Genomic DNA, 24,181 nt, shown 5'->3' with positions numbered 1-24,181 from the left:
GGCCGTTTTTCCATCGGAATTCTGCGGCCCTGAACCTGACTGTGTGGCCATTGAGTCCTGGATCCTAGCGTCTTCAGGATTGTCCCAAGGGGTCGTTGCCACCATGAGACAGGCTAGGAAGCCCACGTCCGCTAAGATCTACCACAGAACGTGGAGGATATTCTTATCCTGGTCCTCTGCTCAGGGAGTGTCTCCCTGGCCATTTGCATTGCCTACCTTTCTTTCTTTCCTGCAATCTGGGTTAGAAAAAGGTTTGTCGCTCAGCTCCCTTAAAGGTCAGGTCTCGGCGCTATCCGTCTTTTTTCAGAGGCGTTTGGCACGCCTTCCTAAGGTGCGCACGTTCCTGCAGGGGGTTTGTCATATTGTACCCCCGTACAAGCGGCCGTTAGATCCATGGGATCTGAACAGGGTACTAGTTGCCCTCCAGAAGCCGCCCTTCGAGCCTCTGAGGGAGGTTTCACTTTCTAGACTATCACAGAAAGTGGCTTTTCTGGTAGCGATCACATCTCTTCGGAGAGTGTCTGAGCTGGCAGCACTATCATCCAAGGCTCCCTTCCTGGTCTTCCACCAGGACAAGGTTGTGCTGCGCCCCATTCAGGAGTTTCTCCCGAAGGTGGTATCCTCTTTTCATCTTAATCAGGATATCTCTTTGCCTTCGTTTTGTCCTCATGCAGTTCATCGGTATGAGAAAGATTTACATTTGTTAGATCTGGTGAGAGCACTCAGAATCTACATTTCCCGCACGGCGCCCTTGCGCCGTTCGGATGCACTCTTTGTCCTTGTCGCTGGTCAGCGCAAAGGGTCGCAGGCTTCTAAGGCCACCCTGGCTCGATGGATCAAAGAACCAATTCTTGAAGCCTACCGTTCTGCTGGGCTTCCGGTTCCATCAGGGCTGAAGGCCCATTCTACCAGAGCCGTGGGTGCATCCTGGGCATTACGACACCAGGCTACGGCTCAACAGGTGTGCCAGGCAGCTACCTGGTCGAGTCTGCACACTTTCACCAAACATTATCAGGTGCATACCTATGCTTCGGCGGACGCCAGCCTAGGTAGAAGAGTCCTGCAGGCGGCAGTTGCCTCCCCGTAGGGGAGGGCTGTCTTGCAGCTCTAACATGAGGTATTTCTTTACCCACCCAGGGACAGCTTTTGGACGTCCCAATCGTCTGGGTCTCCCAATAGAGCGCTGAAGAAGAAGGGAATTTTGTTACTTACTGTAAATTCCTTTTCTTCTAGCTCTTATTGGGAGACCCAGCACCCGCCCTGTTGTCCTTCGGGATTTTTGGTTTGTTTGCGGGTACACATGTTGTTCATGTTGAACGGTTTTCAGTTCTCCGATGTTACTCGGAGAGAATTTGTTTAAACCAGTTATTGGCTTTCCTCCTTCTTGCTTTTGCACTAAAACTGGTGAGCCAGTGATCCCACTGGGGGTGTATAGCCAGAAGGGGAGGGGCCTTACACTTTTTAGTGTAATTGCTTTGTGTGGCCTCCGGAGGCAGTGCTATACACCCAATCGTCTGGGTCTCCCAATAAGAGCTAGAAGAAAAGGAATTTATGGTAAGTAACAAAATTCCCTTCTTTTCTCCCGCCCTCAGCCCTGACAGGCAGGGGAAGGGCGGGACGCTGCACGGAGCGAGCAGCAATGAGGGCTGGAGTATGATTTACATGCTCCACTCCCCTCACTGTACACAGTATGAGCGCCCGTTTCGCGCTCTTTCTAGGCCACGCCCACAGCTTCCTCAGCTCGTCAGGACGCCGCAGCCATTCCTGTCAGCTCCACCGACGCTGCAGAGAGGGACATATTCATGGGAGACCCAGACACGGTCTCTGGTGGCCTCACAACCGCTTAGGCGGCTGGTAAACAGCACATGTGGTGCTAGCCCCATGGTGCTGTATTGTATGGGTACATTATTTGTGTACTGTATATAATTTACACTGTATGAGCACAGTTCTTTCTGGCTATATACCCTATTGTGTTACTCAGGGAAAACTATAGCATGGCGCCCATAAAAGGCAGGGGTGCCAAAACACAGGCTTATTATGTTGCCTGCGCCGCATGTAAGACCCAGCTACAGGCAGGTTCCACTGACCCTCATTGTGTACAGTGTTCGACCCCTGTGACACTTCCTCAGCCGGATCCTCTGCTAAGAGGGGCCCAGGGGGAGCCACCTGTTGACACTGTCCAGGTGACGGGGACTGAGTTTGCAGCCTTTAAGGATCAACTCTCTGAGACTATGGCTAAGATACTAGAAGCCTTGCAGTCCAGACCGGTATCTCAGCAAAGGGACTCTGTTGAATCATTGTTCCCTGACCCCCCTCAGTTGGACCAACAATGTCCTCACGGGGTATCTCATACATCCCAGACGGAGGGTTCGGACTTAGAACCTAGCCCCAGATCGTCTAACCGAGCCCGCTTAGAATTTCCCTCGACATCATATTGTTTAGGGTCTCAGCGGGGGGATTCTCTGGTTGATGATGCGGAAACAGCTGATCAGGATTCTGATCCTGGGAGCGCTCTCAATCTTAATTCTCCAGACGGGGACGCCATAGTGAATGATCTTATTGCATCCATTCATCAGTTGCTGGATATTCTTCCCTCAGCCCCTCCGGTGGAGGAGTCTGATTCTCAGCAGGAGAAATTTCGCTTCAGGTTCCCCAAGCGTACACAGAGTATGTTTCTAGACCACTCTGATTTCAGAGAGGCAATCCAGAATCACCATGCTTGTCCGGATAAGCGTTTCTCTAAGCGCCTTAAGGATACACGTTATCCTTTTCCCCCGGAAGTGGTTAAAGGTTGGATTCAATGTCCCAAAGTGGATCCTCCAATCTCCAGACTGGCGGCTAGATCCATACTTGCAGTGGAAGATGGGGCCTCGCTTAAAGATGCCACTGACAGGCAGATGGAGCTCTGGATGAAATCCATCTATGAAGCTATCGGAGCTTCTTTTGCCCCAGCATTCGCAGCCGTATGGGCGCTACAAGCTATATCAGCAGGTCAAGCGAAAATTGAAGCGGCCGCGCCACAAGTAACTTCCATTACCTCCCAGACCTCGGCAATTGCGTCTTACGCTATGAATGCTGTCCTGGACTCTGTGAGCCATACGGCAGTTGCGACCGCCAATTCGGTAGTAGTCCGCAGGGCCTTGTGGCTACGGGAGTGGAAGGCAGATTCCGCTTCCAAAAAAGCGTTTAACCGGTTTGCCAATTTCTGGCGACAGGCTCTTTGGCGAGCGCCTGGATGAAATCATCAAACAATCCAAGGGAAAGGATACATCCTTACCCCAGCCCAAGCAGAACCTCTCCCAACAGAGGAGAGGGCAGTCGAGGTTTCGGTCCTTTCGGGGCGCGGGCAGGTCCCAATTCTCCTCGTCCAAAAGGTCTCAGAAAGAACAAAGGAACTCTGATGCATGGCGGTCTAAGTCACGTCCTAAAAAGGCCATTGGGAGCACCGCTAACAAAGCGGCTGCCTCATGACTTCTACCTCCTCTAGTAGCATCCTCGGTCGGTGGCAGGCTCTCCCGCTTTTGCGACACCTGGCTGCCACAAATAAAAGACCGCTGGGTGAGAGACATTCTGTCTCACGGTTACAAGATAGAGTTCATCTCTCGTCCCCCGACTCGATTCTTCAGGTCTTCTCCGCCTCCCGAGAGAGCCGAGGCTCTTCTGCAGGCGCTGGGCACTCTGAAGGCAGAAGGAGTGGTGGTCCCTGTTCCTCTTCATCAACAGGGCCTCGGTTTTTACTCCAACTTGTTTGTGGTCCCAAAGAAGGACGGGTCTTTCCGTCCTGTCCTAGACCTGAAACTTCTCAACAAACACGTAAAGACCAGGCGGTTCCGGATGGAATCCCTTCGCTCCGTCATCGCCTCAATGTCCCAAGGAGATTTCCTTGCATCGATCGATATGAAAGATGCTTATCTCCACGTTCCGATTGCCCCAGAGCACCAGCGCTTCTTGCGCTTCGCCATAGGAAACGAACACCTGCAGTTCGTGGCACTGCCATTCGGCCTGGCAACAGCCCCACGGGTTTTCACCAAGGTTATGGCTACTGTAGTAGCGGTCCTCCATTCTCAGGGTCACTCGGTGATCCCGTACTTGGACGATCTGTTGATCAAGGCACCCTCTCTAGAGGCATGCCAACACAGCCTCGACGCTACCCTGGAGACTCTCCAGAGTTTCGGGTGGATCATCAATTTTCCAAAGTCAAATCTGACACCGGCCCAATCGCTCACATACCTTGGCATGGAGTTTCATACCCTCTCAGCGATAGTGAAGCTTCCGCTGATCAAGCAGCGGTCACTACAGACAGGGGTACAATCTCTCCTTCAAGGCCAGTCACACCCCTTGAGGCGCCTCATGCACTTCCTGGGGAAGATGGTGGCAGCAATGGAAGCAGTCCCTTTCGCGCAGTTTCACCTGCGTCCTCTTCAATGGGACATCCTACGCAAATGGGACAGGAAGCCGACGTCCCTCGACAGGACCGTCTCCCTCTCTCAGGCGACCAAAGCTTCCCTTCGGTGGTGGCTTCTTCCCACTTCATTGTCGAAGGGGAAATCCTTCCTACCCCCATCCTGGGAAGTAGTCACGACGGACGCAAGTCTGTCAGGGTGGGGAGCGGTTTTTTCTCCACCACAGGACTCAGGGTACGTGGACCCGGCAAGAGTCCTCGCTTCAGATCAATGTTCTGGAAATTCGGGCAGTGTATCTTGCCCTGAAAGCGTTCCAGCAGTGGCTGGAAGGCAAGCAGATCCGAATTCAGTCGGACAAATCTACAGCGGTGGCATACATCAACCACCAAGGCGGCACACGCAGTCGACAAGCCTTCCAGGAAGTCCGGCGGATTTTGATGTGGGTGGAAGCCACGGCCTCCACCATATCCGCAGTTCACATCCCAGGCGTGGAAAACTGGGAAGCAGATTATCTCAGTCGCCAGGGCATGGACGCAGGGGAATGGTCCCTTCACCCGGACGTGTTTCAGGAGATCTGTTGCCGCTGGGGGGTGCCGGACGTCGACCTCATGGCGTCTCGGCACAACAACAAGGTACCAACGTTCATGGCCCGGTCTCAAGATCCCAGAGCTCTGGCGGCAGACGCCTTAGTTCAGGATCGGTCGCAGTTTCAGCTCCCTTATGTGTTTCCTCCGCTGGCACTGTTGCCCAGAGTGTTACGCAAGATCAGGGCCGACTGCCGCCGCGCCATCCTCGTCGCTCCAGACTGGCCGAGGAGGTCGTGGTACCCGGATCTGTGGCATCTCACGGTCGGCCAACCGTGGGCACTACCAGACCGACCAGACTTGCTGTCTCAAGGGCCGTTTTTCCATCTGAATTCTGCGGCCCTCAACCTGACTGTGTGGCCATTGAGTCCTGGATCCTAGCGTCTTCAGGGTTATCTCAAGAAGTCATTGCCACTATGAGACAGGCTAGGAAACCAACGTCCGCCAAGATTTATCACAGGACGTGGAAAATTTTCCTGTCGTGGTGCTCTGCTCAGGGTTTTTCTCCCTGGCCATTTGCATTACCTACTTTTCTGTCCTTCCTTCAATCTGGACGGGAAAAGGGTTTGTCGCTCGGTTCCCTTAAGGGACAAGTTTCAGCGCTCTCTGTGTTTTTCCAGAAGCGCCTAGCTAGACTTCCACAGGTACGCACGTTCCTGCAGGGAGTTTGTCACATCGTTCCACCTTACAAGCGGCCGTTAGAACCCTGGGATCTAAACAGGGTGCTGATGGTTCTTCAGAAACCACCATTCGAGCCAATGAGAGATATTTCTCTCTCACGCCTTTCGCAGAAAGTGGTTTTTCTGGTAGCAGTCACTTCACTTCGGAGAGTGTCTGAGCTAGCAGCGTTGTCGTGCAAAGCCCCTTTTCTGGTTTTTCACCAGGACAAGGTGGTTCTACGTCCGGTTCCGGAGTTTCTCCCTAAGGTGGTATCCCCCTTTCATCTCAATCAGGATATTTCCTTACCCTCTATTTATCCTCATCCAGTTCACCAATGTGAAAAGGATTTGCACTTGTTAGATCTGGTGAGAGCACTCAGACTCTACATTTCTCGTACGGCGCCCCTGCGCCGCTCGGATGCACTCTTTGTCCTTGTCGCTGGCCAGCGTAAAGGGTCACAGGCTTCCAAATCAACCCTGGCTCGGTGGATCAAGGAGCCAATTATCGAAGCTTACCGTTCGGCTGGGCTTCCGGTTCCCTCAGGGCTGAAGGCCCATTCTACTAGAGCCGTGGGAGCGTCCTGGGCTTTGAGGCACCAGGCTGCGGCTCAACAGGTGTGTCAGGCGGCTACCTGGTCGAGCCTGCACACTTTCACGAAGCACTATCAGGTGCATACCTATGCTGCGGCGGATGCCAGCCTAGGTGGACGAGTCCTTCAGGCGGCGGTTGCCCACCTGTAGGAAAGGGCCGTTTTACGGCTCTCTTACGAGGTATTATTTTACCCACCCAGGGACTGCTTTTGGACGTCCCAATTGTCTGGGTCTCCCAATAGAGCGAAAAAGAAGAAGGGAATTTTGTTTACTTACCGTAAATTCCTTTTCTTCTAGCTCTAATTGGGAGACCCAGCACCCGCCCCTGTTTTTTTGTGTACACATGTTGTTCATGTTGAATGGTTTCAGTTCTCCGAGTTTCCTTCGGATTGAAGTTAAACCAGTTTATAATTATTTTTTCCTCCTTCTTGCTTTTGCACCAAAACTGAGCAGCCCGTGGGAGCACGGGGGGTGTATTGGCAGAAGGGGAGGGGCCTAACACTTTTAAGTGTAGTACTTTGTGCGGCCTCCGGAGGCATAGCCTATACACCCAATTGTCTGGGTCTCCCAATTAGAGCTAGAAGAAAAGGAATTTACGGTAAGTAAACAAAATTCCCTTCTTTACCTGCTTTTTTGCTGCTTTTTCTTCTGCGCTGTTTAATGCCAAAATGGATGTGTTCTTCTATTCAAGCAAAGTCTATGGGAATTTGGGTTTCTTGTTCACACTATGTTGTTCAAAATGCTGCCTTTTTGTGGCAGAACTTTGGTCAAAAACTCAGCTTTTCAAAGAAGCAACATGTCCAATTGTTTTTGCCATTTGGGTTTTGCACTGCAAAGCTGAGTTTTTGACCAAAGTTCTGCCACAAAAAGGCAGCATTTTGAACAACATAGTGTGAACAAGAAACCCAAATTCCCATAGACTTTGCTTGAATAGAAGAACACATCCATTTTGGCATTAAACAGCGCAGAAGAAAAAGCAGCAAAAAAGCAGGTAAAAAGCAACGTGCGCACATACCCTAAGACAAATGTAAAACGTTCTCTTGAGTCTCTTAGATTGTTTTTGTCAGGACTAATAAAGCCTGCACAGTTCACTCATGAACCATACTTTTTTCACTTAATTAGATATAATGCCTCCTTTTTTTAGTTCCCCACCACCACCATCCACGCAGATGTAGGGCTTTTTCCGTTTAAAAAAAAAAAGTTTTGAATGACTCCATTCATTTTACCATCCAATGTACTGCAAAACAGGGAAAAGAATTCCAAGTGTGAATTTGAGAGATAAAATGCAATGAGGTTTTTTTGTTTATTTTTACGATGTGCATTCTTTAGCAAACGTTTCTCTGGCTCATGGTGCGAGTACAGGGATATCAATGTGTGTGTGATATATCTATTGATTTATATATCTATCACAAAAGTGAGTACACTCCTCATATTTTTGTAAATATTTTATTATATCTTTTCATGGGATGACTCAGACGTTATTACACATTTATACAATTTAGTCAGTATACAGCTTATAACACTGTAATTTGTTTTGCCCTCTAATGCAAGAGACAGTCGCCAGGCTATGTTCACACAGGGTGTTTCAGAGCAGGTTTTTTCTGCAGCAAAATCTCATCTTTTGCCATAAAATAACCTGCAGTTTTGCCATGATTTTTTGCTGAGGTTTTGCAAATAATTGACGTGCTTTTCTGTCAAACCCTGAGAGCAAAAACCAAAGTGGTTGACCAAAGTCAGGAACAAAAACGTGTGTGTGTGTGTGTGTGTGTTTTCTAGAATCTCATAGGCTTTGCTGGGACTGTGAAGGGAGAGCTTTATTAGCATGGATTTACATGCAACCATGCTAAAAAACAAATATCGTAGCAAAAACGCCTTATATAAATATAACCTTAAAGTCAAAACCACTGGCAACAATGTGAATACACCCCTAATTGAAAATTGCCAATTAGCCATTTTCCCTTCCGGTATCATGGGACTCATTAGTGTTACAAGGTCTCAGTTGTGAATGGGGAGTGGGTGTGTTAAATTTGGTGTGTATTGCTCACACACACTCTCATACTGGTCATTGGAAGTTCAACACCTCATGGCAAAGAATTCTCTGAGAGTCTGAACAAACGAATTGTTGCTCTACAAAAAGATGGCGTAACTTTCAGCAGTTCATACAAGATAGTGCTACCATGTAGTGGGCAGTTAGCTCATTAAATTGAATATCACTTGCAAATACTGGTTATGCCATAAAAGGCAAGCAAACAATATTTTTGCCCAAAATTTTTTTTTTATTACTGTCTAGATTAAATAAGAACATTCAAGAGTAATTTTTTTTGTTTGGAAATATAAATCTAGTGCTCATTAAGAATAGGGAGATGCACAGCATACACAATCTAACACAAAAACATGTAGCAAAAAAAGTGTAAACCTAATCACATTGAAAACTATGCCTCTGAGCTACAATATACTGCATAAGAGTAAAGTACTTTCTATATAAGGACCTCAGTAGGGTAGATCCCAATAATGTGGATCATATTAAGTTTTGCTTACCTTTTGTGGCTGTGGTCTGTATGTCCCCCCCCCCCCTCTCGTCCCAACAAAAGTTTCGCAATACTTAGTCAGATGAAGAAATTTTTCCCAGCGAGGTGGATGACGTCACCTGCATCATCCACATCGCCTGGCAAAATCTTGTGCCTACGCAAAGAACTCACTGTCTCGAGCAGGCGCACCTATGTTTACAGCTCTGCCCACAATAGGGCAGAGTGAAGTGCGCCTGCTCTAGCCAGCAATGTCTTTGGGCAGGTGCGAGAATTTGCCTGGCTACGTGGATGATGCTGGTCAGACTTGAACATTGCTGTTCCCCAGAGGAAACCATCTAACTGGAAGGAGCTGGAACAGTTTTACCTTGATGAATGGGCACAAAATCCCAGTGGCAAGATGTGGAAAGCTCATAGAGTCCTATCCAAAGTGACTTACCGCTGTAATTGCTTTGTCCTGTGGTATTGGTTGCTACCTTAGGTGCCAAATTCATGAAAATGGAGCACATGATTTGTGAACTTGGTACAATGTAAAAAAATGGGCTTTCTTCCTGTCTTCAACTGTTTTTTTTTATTTCCAGCATTTGGGGCAAAAGTTGCAAAGTTGACATAGTCCGAAATACACCAAGGGGGAACTTGAGTGAAGTTGCAAAAGTTTGTGACTCTTTAAGAAGTCACAATTGGTGAATCAGGCGAAGGGCAAGTGCAGCCAAGAGTATTTTCAATCCATGATCCGACAAAACATTGGATCACACCTGGACTAATGTTAGTCTATGGGGCCGTGGACTTGTCAAAGTTTTTCATCAGACAATATCTGTTCAAGGAAAATATCGCTGCATGTCAGTTTGATCAGATATTCAGATCTCACTCTGCCATGCAAGTCACTGAGTCCATGGGATACATTGGACTGCACTCGTATGATATTTGAGTGCAGTTCTGTTTCCATGAACTGACAGAATGGAGAATTGGAGATATTTTTTTATCTCCATTCTCTCCTCATCCAAGAGAATGGGAGCGCACTATGTTGACATTCAAACTCTGATCAGCGTTTGATCAGTGTCATTTGTATAATCTGTCCAATTCTCTCGGATGAATATAAGGCTGTATACACTTGCCGTAAAACATCTGGAATTGATAAACTTGGTCCACAAATTTGTAAAAAAAAAGAAAAAATAGACAATCCCATAAAAGACTCGACTTTAAAAAACAAAAACAAAGCCCAATTAGAATAATGATTTGGGTGCAAATAAAAAAGATAAAACTAGACAAAAGCAGATGCAAAGGCAATGATGAATACGGGTTTATAGTAATTTTACTAACTTTGGCCCAGAAACACTTGGTCATTTTGGAATTTCACGAAAGAAATGTGAGCGCTTGAAATGGATTGTATTTGATATACTAATTCTTTAGACTTGGGGAGGTTAAAACTAACTAAAGTTGCTATGCCCTACCATTTTCTGCTCCAGCATTTCCATTCCACTACTCCTCATTGGTCTGTTCTTGACAGGTTGAAGCAGTGACATGACTACATTGCACATGACCTCTGCAGATAATCACTAGGTCTTGTTCTGTCTACATACCGTAGTCTTGACCACTGAGCCTAGTGATTGCAAGCCTGTCAATTAAGACATGCAGCTTCAGAGATGAATCATTTAAAACAGTGATATAACAACCTATGTTGTTTTTAACCTCCCCAAAATAATCACAAAAATACCCTTTTATTATTCTTCATCTGCAGGTTTGAGGGACTGAAAATACTGTATTCCCGGTAACTATGATTGAGGTGGCAGACCAGATTATAATTGACATGACAAACTGTCATTTTCAGTTACTTAACTGAGAAACCTGAGAAAAGGAAGATAAAAACTCCCTTGAGATCGTGTAGCTATATAGTAGTTGGGAACAGCCAAAACATAGTTGCTCTCTGCTTTTTACGATGCTGAAAATGTGTTAGTGCCCTCCAGCAAATTGTAATTGGTCACAAAGGTAACAGTCTTTTAAAGCACCACTCGAGTTTAATTGTACCGCTGAAGTGGTACTTTAAATGTAAGTCCTCTAACCCCTCTCAATATTCACCTTCCGGCGCTTTCATCTTCTCTGCCGCTGCAGATGGTCTCCGGAGATTTATCGGCAGCTCTAGGGTTTCACGGTGTGCGCCAAAGGTCACAATTCAATACATATCTATGAGGGCCTCGTTCTGGCTCTCATAGAGATGCATTGAGAACTTGTGATGTAACTTCTGACTTTTGTAAAAGGTGAAGCTGCCGGAAGCTGAGTATATGATAGGGTGCTTAGATTTAAAGTGCCACTCCAGCGCTGAATAAACAAAATTGCCTGAGTGTTGCTTTAACCATGAGTAGGAAATAAGGTGACATTATCAAGATAATTATTTGAAATGGCAGATGATAAAAGGGGTCTCTGCTGGGCTGCAAGATGTGGCTACTAAAGGGAAACTGATGATAACCATTTTTCACTCCAAACTAATATTATCTAAGCAAAGTCATTGTAAAGGAGATTAAATGCATACATTTGTTGTAGAAAAGCGATTCACGATTTTTTTTTTCAAAATCCCTGTAACAATGTTTTTGCTAATGAGCTGCAAGTGCAGTGAGGTTGGCAGTGCATTTACAGCTGTCCTGTCTTTTGCCCTCTTTATCGACCTCTGCTGTCCTCTGGTCATTGAAGGACAGGTTACGCTTGTTTGAGGGGCCTGCCTTCCAACCTAGATCTTGCACAGGCGCTGGCATTGCCTAGGGTGGCGCATCCTTATTATCCTGATAACAATGCACCTCCCCAGGTATTGGCAGCATCAGCACAAGATCCTCTGGAAAGACACACGGATGAGAGTGACCTATCATCAACCACCAGAGGTCAGCGACAGGTGGAGAAAGGGAGAGCGGTGAGTGCAGACCCCACATTCTGCATTTGCAGCTGATAAGAATAAAAATTGTGCAATTAATTTATAGAAAAAAAAAGGGGGTAATCTCTTTTCTACAACAAAGGTATGAATTTAATCTCTGTTATGGTGACTTTGCAGGTTTTTCAACCCCAGACTAATATCCTATACATAGACATGTTCCCTTTTCAAAGATTTTTAGTAATGTTTTTTTTATATTGGTTTAGTATTACATTACAGATGTAAAATATAGAAATTGTAAGTATGTCAAGCAAAAAGATATATTCTTCAGTAATACAAAATCCAAATAGTTTGGCACAACTTTTAGATGCGTACCCTTTTTCGGTGATGTATTGACCCCAGTTATTTATAAGTAGTTGGGATTTATGACAGGTATTTTAGGTCGTTTTTCATCTATTACGTTTATCTGAGTGTGGGGAGTATTTGATATAATCTAACAACATATAAAATGTATTTTTCTTTGGAATTCTTGTTAATAAAATTTGGTTTATCTGCTTTTTAAGCACTATTAATTGGTATTGTTTTTCTGCTCTTATTTTAGAGTATGGCAGCAGCTCGCTTAACACTAGTTATGAGGAACTTTTCCAGGGTGTCGTGAAGGAAGACAGTGTTCCTAGCACTCCAATTAGTAATAAAATCCACATACCTAATGAAGACACGATCAATTCAGTAGCTTCAAAATCAGGGTTATTTACACAGCAGAAAACCGAGGAAGTTAAATCTAGTTCTGAAAGAGTGAGGAGGCGATTACAACAAACCAAGATCCGGAAATCAAATCTGTTCAAACTTGCAGAGGGTACAACCGATGGTGCAGCACGTTTTACAATGAATGATCCGCAACTGGATTTTACCGCTATAGCAAGTAACACTTGTGAAGCTACAAACGTTTCTATACAATCCTCACTGAGGGAAGAAGAGGGCTATAGAAAAGTGGAAGCCACTCATAGTGCAACTGACTGTGAGAGTGATGCATTTTCAAATACTTCTACTGAAAAGGAAAGACTCACAGGCTCGGATTATTCGTCTATGGCAAATAGACTTATTGCATTGTGTGAAGAGAAGAAACAATGCACGAAAACAAGACGTTGCACCCTGAAACCTGAAGCTCTAGTTCCCTGTGCCAAAAATAAGGCTGTAAAGGTGGAAGCAAAATTACGTTTATCATCATGCACTACAGACTCGGATGATGCTTTCTCTAATTATGAAGATTTTTTTACTTCTTTAGGTGTAAATAACCATCAAAGCAAATTGAATCGATTTTCACTGCCTATGGAATCAAGAAAGTCGCCCAGCCCCCCTCCACTTAAGTTGGGTGATAAACACGGCCACAAACGAAGGAGATCCTTGGGCACTGCCCTTCAGGAAACAAGCACAGTTAAAAAGAGGAAAACCATACGTTCAGGAACTCATTCTGACTCAAGCCCGTTAAAATATTCCAGAAAACGAGCAGCTTCAACGAAAAAAAAGTCTCCAATTAATAGACCTGAAACAAGTGTCTGTATAAAGAAATCTGATGTCACTGAAAATGGAAGTCCGATACAGATGACCACAGTATCCACTGTCACATGTATGAAAATGCAGGAAGTCCCCGGTGGCAAAGAGCTCTTGCATCTGACAGCTTGCGCAGATGAAGGAAATCCGATGAAAAGATTTCAGTCAAGTACGTGAGCTTTGTAATCTGTAGCTTAGGACTTGTTCCGAGAGCCATTTTTTTTTCATGTACATGTTTGATCAGTGTTTGTATTTGATTTTTAGACGTGGAAGACACCTATTCTAGTCTATGGCGGGATTAACCACTCCTCATTTTCTATCGATTTTTCATATCAAAAATTGCCTTTGAAACATCACTGACTGCATACATAGTCTTCTGCGTGATGTTTGTTTTTAGAACTCAAAGAGGTAGGAAACGCTTTGCAATTTATTTTTAGTAAGGAATCACTGATGGTAAAAGCTGACACGCTACTGAAAATCGCATCCAGAACACTGATGGAAATCTGAATGTTTTTTGCATACGACAAAAATCACGGTCATCTGAAAGTCCTTTTTTATAAAGTTTTTATTATTTTTTTTTTTTTTGGTCAAGTTTCAAGTTAACTTTACAAAACTTGAAAGAAGAGTTCATATATTGGGATCATTTAGTTGGTCAATTTATGTGGATAAGGAAGTAAAAAGTGAGAAACATTACACAACAGTGACAATCAATATAAAATCATGATCTTTTTAATAAGCAATTAAGTCTCGTCTGCTGCTGAACTACACCCCTCAACTCAACTGTTATTTTTTTTTTTGTTTAAAAGTGTGTATTTATAATTTAAAGTATTCTTTAAGGAATAGCTACGCACTTCCCAGTACATCTCATGACTTGTATTCTGTCCGTACAGAAGTCCAAGGAGTACAGTTTCTTCTTCTGCTGGGTGGCATGTTTGCATAAGGAGACTTATAGGCCATGCAATGCTCCTCACATACTACTGCATTTAAAAATTCTTGTCTTTTCCCCAATTATTTTTTTTTTTTTTTTCTTTTTGATGGTTGACCTGGGTTCCATAAGACTTTCAAGTCCTGTTGATTTTTGATTTTCTTGCTTTCATTTTTTCCCCCCTCCCGTTCTTTCAAGAGTCATAACGTTTGTTTTTTTTTTCCCTTTGTCGACATATTTGTATGAGGGCTTGCTTTTTGTTTTTATGTGGGACAAGTTGTAGTTTTGAGTGACACCACTCATTTCAGCTTACAATGTACTGGAAAGGGGGTGAGAAGGATTTCAATTGGGCGGGAGGAAACACTATTTCTCCACTACTATTAGGGCTTTGTATATATGCTATTTCTCATCCTTTCTTCTTCTACGCTCCCCAAAAATATATCACAGGCTGTTAAAAGGGTTGTCTGGGTTTCGATATTTGACCTACAGTGGTTACAGGAAGTATTCAGACCTTTTCATAATTTTTTCCTCATTAATGTATGCTCTGTACCAGGTCCAGAGCACTCTGGAAGAAGTATTCTTCCAGGATATCTCTGTACTTGGCCGCATTCATCTTTCCTTCAATTGCAACCGGTCATCCTGTTCCTGCAACTGAAAAGCACCCCCATAGTATGATGCTGCCACCACCATGTTTCACTGTTGGAACTGTATTGGGCAGGTGATGAGCAGTGACTGGTTTTCTCCACACATACTGCTTAGAATTATCACCAAAAAGTTCTATCTTCGTCTCATCCGACTAGAGAATCTTATTTCTCATAGTCTGGAGTCCTTCATGTGTTTTTTTGCAAACTCTATGCGGGCTTTGATATGTCTTCCACTGAGGAGAGGCTTCCGTCGGGCCGCTCTGCCATAAAAGCCCAACTGGTGGAGGGCTGCAGTGATAGTTGACTTTGTGGAACTTTCTCCCATCTCCCTACAGCATCTCTGGAGCTCAGCCACAGGGATCTTGGGGTTCTTCTTTACCTTTCTTACCAAGGCTCTTCTCCCACGATTGCTCAGTTTGGCTGGATGGCAGGTTTAGGAAGAGTTGTGGTGGTCCCAAACTTCTTCCATTTAAGGATTATGAAGGCCACTGTGCTCTTAGGAACCTTGAGTACTGTAGAAATTCTTTTGTAACCTTGGCCAGATCTGTACCTTGCCACAATTCTGTCTCTGAGCTCCTTAGGCAGTTCCTTTTGAGCTCATGATTCTCATTTGGTCTGACATGCACTGAGAGCTGTGAGGGCTTATATAGACAGGTTTCCAAATAAAGTCCTATCAGTTTAATTAAACACAGCTGGACTCGAATGAAGGAGTAGAGCCATGTCGAGGAGGATTAAGCTGCTTTCACACTACGTTTTTTTAACATGCGTCATAAACGTTTTTTTGCTGCAAAAGCGGATCCTGCTTTTACAGCAAAAAAACGCATGCAAACGCATGTATTATTTTGCAGGATCCTGTCACTTTAAGTTTATGGGCGGGCATTTGAGTCATGTGATCAGGAGTGAGGGGAACTGAACGTGAAAGACTGGGAGCCGGCTTCTGACAGCTGTGGAGTCTCGTAACCAAGGTAAACATCGGGTAACTTGCTTGGATACCCGATATTTACATTGGTTATGAGCGTCTGAAGCTGCTAGGAGCCGGTTCCCTGCACCCGTAACCAAGATAAACATCGAGTAACTAAGACCGCGGTTACCCGATGTTTACCTTGGTTACGAGCGTCCTCCGCTCTCATGCTGGGGAGAGTGGAGGGAGAGGGAGGGAGGGGGAGGGAGGGAGGTGGAGGGAGAGGGAGGGGGAGGTGGAGAGAGGGACTGATCATGCCAGGCTGGTTTCTGGGCATGCTCAGAAGAGCAAGCAGGATCCTGTCTATCAGCATGCCAGCGTTCACATGCATTTGCATGCTGTTTAGTCAGGATCCAGCAATTTGCAGTATTTGGACGCAGCTCAAAAACGCTACAAGTAGCGTTTTTGAAAAAAGTTAAAAAACTTCAAGTCGCTGAATCCTTACTATAACGCACGCAAACGCAGGTGAACGCATGTTGACGCGAGTCCATTGCAAATGCATTGAAATGAAAACGCATTTGCACTGGATCCGTTTTTGCGTTAAAAAAAACGTTCATGACGGATGTTAAAAAAAAAAATGTAGTGTGAAAGTAGCCTTACAAGGAAATGGACAGCATGTGACTTAAATATGAGTGTCTGAGCAAAGGGTCTGAATACTTACAACCATGTGATATTTCAGTTGTACGTGTTTAATAAATTTGCAAAAATTTCTACATTTGTTTTTTCTGTCAAGATGGGGTGCAGAGTGTACATTAATGAGGAAAAATTGAACTTTTTTCAATTTGCCAAATGGCTGCAATGAAAGAGTGAAAAAAAATAAAGCGATCTGAATACTTTCCGTACCCACTGTATGTTTCATAGGCCATCAGCATTATGAATGGTGGGTGTCTAACACTTGGCACCCCCACTGATCAGCCATTGACGCTAACTCTAGCTTTGGCTGCATGTAAACCTCGTATGCAGTGTAGCAACAAATCTTTGTTCAATTTAAGAACCTAGGACTAGATCTGCAGTATTGGACAGTTGCTACCTCATATCAAACAAGGTTGTAATGTTCATTTCCGTTCAATGTTAACATCCTGGTTGAGCTAATAACTGCTGAATGGAGAGGGTTCAAGGTGTTAAACCCCCACTAATCAGGCATTATTGACTTATTCTAAGAAAATGTCAATATTATGTGCCTGGACTGAGCAGACCCCTAAATTTAGGCAGTTGTAAAAAAAAACCCATAATCGTACAAATAACTTTTATATGTGGGGAGTTTTTATTTTCATTGGCAAGGGTTGGTTTGTTTGTATAAAACTTGATTTAAAAAAATAATTAAATCTTCATGTAAACTTCACATATGCAACTTAAAATGTAAGGTGTTCCTTGTATGTGCCTTCTTTAGAAATTAGTCATGGGGTAATATGATGGGCAGCAAAGTACAGTCACAGCTTAAGTTTTGAGTTTAACACAATTTTTTTACAGTACTGTTTTTAGATCTTTAGTCAGATGTTTCTATGGTTATGGAAGTACAATTTTAAAAATTTTGTTCCTTTACACCTTTTTACAAATACATTAAGTTTGTGCAAAGATCCTTATTTTCTTAGGCTTCTGCAATATGCCTTGGCATTCTGGGTATTACCTTTGGGCCAAATCCTGACTCATGGCAACCCATTCTTGCCTAATCCGTGCGTGGTGTTTTTCCACACTTATTTTTTGATTGGCCATCTATTTTTTGAGAATTCATTACATCAGTGAGATTGAAATCTGACGAGTAATCCCACCTATGAATGTTTTCAAGATACTTCACTCTTGGAATGACACAGTACTCATGGAAATGTTCAACTCTTCTTCTCCAGACAATCATTCTTCGATATCCCAAACAGTCTGAAGGGGGCATAATCAAAGAGAATGAAATTACCCATGTCCTGTGTGGTCCAATCCCTCTACTTTTTGCATAATGTCAGTCTGTCCTTGATGGTTCTCCTTGCACAAAGAAGGGATTTCTTTGCAGTTCTTCTTGACATCACGACAGCTTCCAAAAGTTTTCGCTTTAGTGTGCGTACAGATGCACTGAAGACTGCCTGTTGCCAATCCTGAGCAGTCTGTGCACTGGTGTTCAACTTATAGTTGAATCCTAATGTAAGACTACACGTTTTTTGCTGGTAGCCATGGTTAAAAAAAAAAAAGGCAATGATTTCATGCACCATTCCTTTTTTTAAAGCAATCAATCTGCTCTTGTGTCCCATCAATATGACAGCGTTATATTGGCTGTCTTGTCTTTTTTAAACCTTTTTTTTTTTATCCTGAGCTAACTAGAAGCTCACTGAAATGATGGAGGCATGCCATTTTGTTGCAAGGCTGTAAATTGTCATATTTTTTTTTTCTTGCGACTTAGTTAATTTTCTTGGCAAAAAATAACTGCAATTTTTGCAATTTTTTGCTTTTCGTTTGAAAATGGTTCCTAACAATCTAGAGTTAAGCAACTTGCTTTTTTAATTTTAATAGTAACAAATTTAGAGAAAACCAAAGCTTGTGTCAGTCTCAACTTTTTAGGCCATGACTGTAGAGTGCGCCTTCTGAAACCATGTGCCACAAGAATTTAAAATATAAAGTGTAAAACAATGTACTATAATGAACTATAATGTACTTTCTATTTTTGTTAGATTTTGCTAATCTATCATGTTTCAGCATTGACAATCACTGTTACAATCACATTTACTGTTTAGCTGCTATCATTAGTACTGTGAAATACACATGGATACCTCCCTATTGCTCCTGATTTTAATCCTATGGTTTTATGCAATAAAACACAATATATTTTCTAAAGATATTGCTTATATGTGAAATTTAGTATCTGAGTGTGGTTTTATTTATATTTTTTTTAATGTTCAGTCTTGCTGACTCAAAATAAAGTGCAGATTTTTGATATTGTCACGTTTTAGTATTTAACCCATATAGTAAATGCAGTTTTTTTTACGTTATTCCGCTACACAAAAAGTGGGGAGAAAACAGCAAACAAAATGTAATATTTTAAAGAGAAATTGTATACGGAAAAAAAGTCTTCTCATCCTGCAAAAGCTCTTTTTCTCTAGTCACCCTCCACAACAGCAACACAAAGAGGACAGGAAACACGAGGGACAGGATACACAAAGAGGTTAAATAACCCCTCCCCACCTCCCATCTCCAATGTTGTTTCTTGTCCCTACCGGGGCACGAAGCCTACCTGTGGTGCTTCGTGGCCAGTGACTGGAGTGCTACTGGAGAAAAAAAAAAAGCAGAGGAAATCCTAACCACCAGGCAGCTAAGGTCGGAGCTTGCCGCTTCCCTCCTCCTTCGCTGCTGCAGTCTCTCTGGATTCGGGACCCACTTACTCTCCTTGCGCTTCACCTGGGGTAAAGTGGAGCATGGCCGACACGCCGAGGGCCTCCCAGAGCTCCCTAGCACCGCCTCCTCGCTAGTGTCCAGGGCGGTAATGGCGCGCAGAAAGTGATGTCACCAGCGCTCATCGCTATGGCATCTCTTCCGTGTATATGCATTCCACCCTGGAATGCACGGGCCGTTTGCGGCCCCACCGCGGCACCAATGGGTTCCCCTCACTTTCGAGACCTACCCTGGACATGTGGATCATGGTGCTGCAGCCACGCACTCGCATATAACTGCCTGACCTTAAGCCATCCCTAGGTAGGAATGCAAATTGGAGGGTGATCTTCCGCACTCTGTGTCTGTAGAACCCAGTGTCATTCCCGGTCCAGTGAGTATACTGTAACGCGGAGGGTCAGGACACATGTATACTTGCATGTTTCCCTTGAGTAAAATAGTTCTCTCTTCCTTGGAGCAGATTTTTATGGGCCCTTCTCTCCCTTATTTTCATGGAGACAAGAATCATGCACCCAAAAAGGAGAAAACTTCGAGCTGGAAGTATATCATGTATACACACTAACCTCCACTGCTACTTGGTTAGCGTAGGGTTAAGCCAATAGATCATGTGCGACAAGAAGCTCCCATCATCCTATAATAAAAGATTATGCCAACTCTGCACTGATCAGGTGGTTAGAGAAGAACAACCTTCCCTTTTTGATGAAATTAAAATCTGGCGCGTCAGGAGGTTCAATCATTCATGGCTTCTTTCTCCCAATCCTTGCCATCAAACTCTGGAGTGGTGGTGCGACTTCAAAAATCAAACTTTGTGCCATCAACTTGGAAGAAGAGTATGTCTTCGGACCAGCTCTAGATGAATTACTGGAAAAGGCTACTGACAAGAAGAGATATCCAGAGCGGGAGCAGAAGAGGAAATGTTTCCATCCCCCTCAGAATCAATCCTTTGAGTACAGAGGAAAAGGGAAATCAAAACAGTGGAGCTATGCCAGAGAAGGAAAGGGCAAGAATATCTTCTATTTCCCAAAAACACCCGGAAAATCGAAGCCAGTATCAGGATAAGCAATGACACCAATAAAGTAGGAGGTTGCATATCGAGATTCTTTCTCAAATGGTTAACCGTCTAATCAAACCAGTGGGTCCTGAACACCATCAGAAATGGATTGACGATAGCGTTCACCTCCTCTCCTACACTGCCTTACTATCTCGTACCCTTCCTCTCAGGGCTGGCAGGATCCACTCAAGCCGGGCTTTCAAGAACTTCAGAGCTCTGGGGTAAAATCAGCAGTCCCAGAGGCAGAGGTCAGACAGGACCATTACTCTCGGCTGTTCCTTGTAAAGAAACTTAATGGTTCTCACAGGATCATTATAAACAGGAAACTCTTGAACAAGATTGTTACCTACAAGCGATTCAAGATGGAGTCGATCCAATCCGTAATTCCTCTAATGGTACAGGGATTCGTAATGGTAACAATCAACTTGAAGGATGCATACTACCACATCCCAATCCACCAATCTTACAGGAAGTTCTTACGGTTTGCGGTATCCCACAAACATCACATACTACATTACCAGTACAATGCACTGCCGTTCGGCATCTCTTCAGCGCGTCGGGTCTTCACCAAGCTGATGGCAGAAGTGGTTGCGTTCCTCTGACAACAAGATGTCTATATAGTGCCCTACCACGACGACTTCCTGGTTATTGCTCATTCAGCTCTGATACTCGAGTAGCTCGAGTATGTACAAATAACCCTCAAGGTCCTAGGGAGACTAGGGTAGATGGTAAATCCACAGAAAGCCGATCTCAAACCATCTACAAGGAAGCTCTTCCTCGGTATCATGCTAGATTAGAGCAGCCAGACATCCTTTCTAGCTGAGAACAAACAAACCAAAATCAAATACAGTTTCTGTTCTCCACAGCGAAAGATCAGTAACCAAAAGGTCAGCCATGTTCTGGCATCTATGTCTCAGTTCTGGGATCCATGACATTCTGCATTCAAGCATAACTTGGGCCCAATTCCATACAATGACCTTACAAGCATTCATCCTAGCCTCTTGGGATGGATTCTCCAGTTCTTTAAAAAGCAAGAGCTTCCTTTCTGAACCAGTAAGAGCATCTCTCTCATGATGGATGTCTCTAAGAAACCTTCAAAAAGGTGTCTTGGAATCAAAGCCTTCTGGTGACAGCCACAACACACGCCAACCAGTGGGTTTGGAGAGCCAGGGTCACTCAGGTATTCTTCCAAGCACTCTGGACACGAGACCAGCCACAGATCCTCCAATTTCAGAGAGCTGAAAATAATAGACTAAGCCCTCGGAACGGCAGCTACACTGGTCCAGGGAAGTCATGTAAAGGTGTATTTGGACAACATGACAACAATGACTCACTTTCGTCACCAGGGAAGCTCTGCATGCAAGCTTAAGAATGGTGTCCACAAAAATACTGGCCGGGGCAGAAAAACACCTACGATCCCTCTCAGCAATTCATCTAAAGGGCATTGTGAATGTCCAGGTTGACTTTTTCAGCCAAAGGGATGTTCACCCAGGTGAGAGGGCACTAAATCCATAAGTGTTCCAGAGGTAAGTGCAACGATGGGGTGATCTGGAAGTAGACCTTTTTGCGAGTCAGCAGAACGTTAAGACAGACTACTTCTTTTCACTAGATAAGAAGTAAAGCCGGGCACTCCATGATTAATGCAAAAGGTGAATTTATTTATGCAGCAAATTCAGTGAAAAGTAACAGACGTTTCGGTCCAGTATTAGACCTTCATCAGTTTCACATGCTGCTGGAAGAGAGCTGCCTGCATTCGTGGCATAGGAATTAAAGCGGTGTCCGCATCTTGCCCTCTGTAGTAATGTTCCCATCCTTATCCCCATCTTGTAGTACTGTGCCCCATCCTTGTCCCCATCATGTAGTACTGTGCCCCATCCTTGTCCCCTTCATGTAGTACTGTGCCCCATCCTTGTCCCCATCCTATAGTACTGTGTCCCATCCATATCCTCATCCTGTAGTAATGCTTCCCATCATTTGTCCCCATCCTGTAGTAATGTGCCCCATCCTTGTCACCATGCTGTAGTAATGTACCCCATCCTTGTCACCATGCTGTAGTAATGTGCCCATCCTTGTCACCATGCTGTAGTAATGTGCCCCATCTTTGTCCCCTTCTTTTAGCAATACCCATGTTGTACTAACCCATGTTGTACTAATGTCCCTTCATTATGCCACATTATGCCGTTTTCACATACACACAAAAAAAGATTCTCACCTGTGTTCCATTCCCTCGGTGTCCTCTTTCCTGCTACTTGCTGCCCGCAGGCTCCCCTGACGATTGGAGCCCAATGTCGGGGGTTGCAGCCACCTGCGCTTTACTTCAGATGATTTCTGCCGCTGCGCAGAGGAACTCTCTGGCCAGCGACTGCCATTTGTAATGCATAGCAATCAGAGGCCAGTTGGTGACGTCATACAACAGACGAGTAGGTGAATTACAGGCCCTATCAACAAGAGAGCCATACCTGAGAATTCTTGATGACAGAATTATTTTCCTTCTAGACCAGTTCTTTCTTCCGAAAGTAGTATATAAATTTTCACACATCACAAGACATCATACTACCATCCTGCCAAAACCCATCCAACGATAAAGGAGAATTCCATTCCTTGGATGTACGCAGTGCGGTTGTAAACTGCCTCCAGAGAACTGAGCTTGTACGGAAGGACCGTAACTTTTTGATCCAGATCATTGAGCGGAACAAAGGTAAAAAAAGCTGCCAAAAACACAATTAATAATTGGATTAAAAAAATCAAGAACCAAGGCCTACTTCCTCCAGAGAAATTCACAGCTCATTACACCAGATCAGTGTCCGTCTCTTGGGCCAAGAAGGTAGACACCAAAAAAAAAATACATGTGTATATATACATACGCACACATAAGTGCTTAATATACTGTACTGTCGACTTTACAAGTTTTCCTAAATACAAAGATTGGAGAGGGCTGTAATTTTTATCATAGGTACACTTAAACTCTGACAGACCAAATCCCCCCAAAAATCCAGAAAATTACATTGTATGATTTTTACATAATTTGATTTTATTATATGAAATACTTGATCACCTACCAACCAGAAAGAATTGTTGCTTTCACAGACCTGTTATTTTTTTTTCCTCAAGAAGCCCTCCTACTCTGCACTCATTATCTGTATTAATTGCACCTGAATGAACCTGTTACCTGTATAAAAGACTCCTGTCCACACAATCTCACTCCAACCTCTTCATGGCCAAGACCATAGAGCTGTTTAAGCACACTAGGGGCAAAATTGTAGACCTGCACAAGCTGGGATGAGCTACAGGACAATAGGCAAGCAGCTTGGTGAGAAGGCAACAACTGTTGGCACAATTATTAGAACATGGAAGACACCCAAGATGACTGCCAATCTTACTCGGTCTAGGGTTCCATGCAAGATCTTTTCTCGTGAGGTAAGGATGGTTCTGAAAAAGCTCAAGAATAGAGTTGAGTAAACTCATGGAAGTTTGGGTTCTGCTGGTCCAGCTGAACTTTTTTAAAGTTTGGTTTTGGACCAGGACTTGACCTGAACTTTATTTGAAGTCACTGATGAGCAGTTCAGGTCTCTGCTCACATGTAGCTAGTCAACTCTGAACCCGAACTTTGTTTTCTTGGAAAAGTCTGAGTTCGTACCCAACACCAAACTTCAGGTTCACTCCTCTCTAGTCAGGAATCAACTCAGAACTACAGTGGAGGACATGGACAATGACCTGAATAGAGCTGGGACCACAGTCTCAAAGATTACAGTTGGTACACTATGTCATCATGGATTAAAATCCTGCAGGGCATGCAAGATCACCCTGCTCATGCCAGCACATGTGTAGGCACGTTTGAAATTCTCCAATGACCATCTTGATCATCCTCAGGAGGTATATGGTTAGATGAGGCCAAAATAGAACACTTTGGTGTCAACTCCACTCGCCATGTTTGGAGGAAGAAGGAGGATGAGTTCTTAGAACGTCAAGAACATGGTCCCAACCATGAAGCATGGAGGTGGAAACATCATAATTTGAGGGGTATTTTCTGCAAAGGAAACAGGACTATTGCACCACATTGAAGG

The 24,181-nt window shown here is 44.2% G+C and overlaps 1 protein-coding gene across 1 annotated transcript in view; it reads left to right on the top strand.

The window, feature by feature from the left end:
• The window catches only part of MCPH1 (microcephalin 1), a 482,323-nt gene that overhangs the window by 58,608 nt on the left and 399,534 nt on the right, over nt 1-24,181 (top strand). Inside the window, exon 8 of the mRNA XM_075340313.1 lies at nt 12,221-13,339. Coding sequence (XP_075196428.1) covers nt 12,221-13,339 — 1,119 coding nt within the window. The remainder of the gene's footprint in view (nt 1-12,220; nt 13,340-24,181) is intronic.

Source organism: Anomaloglossus baeobatrachus, chromosome 3, assembly GCF_048569485.1.
Source record: "Anomaloglossus baeobatrachus isolate aAnoBae1 chromosome 3, aAnoBae1.hap1, whole genome shotgun sequence".
In the NCBI taxonomy this organism is placed as follows: Eukaryota; Metazoa; Chordata; class Amphibia; order Anura; family Aromobatidae; genus Anomaloglossus; species Anomaloglossus baeobatrachus.
The sequence above is the reverse complement of the archived record's forward strand: the minus strand, read 5'-3'. Positions and strand labels throughout refer to the sequence as shown.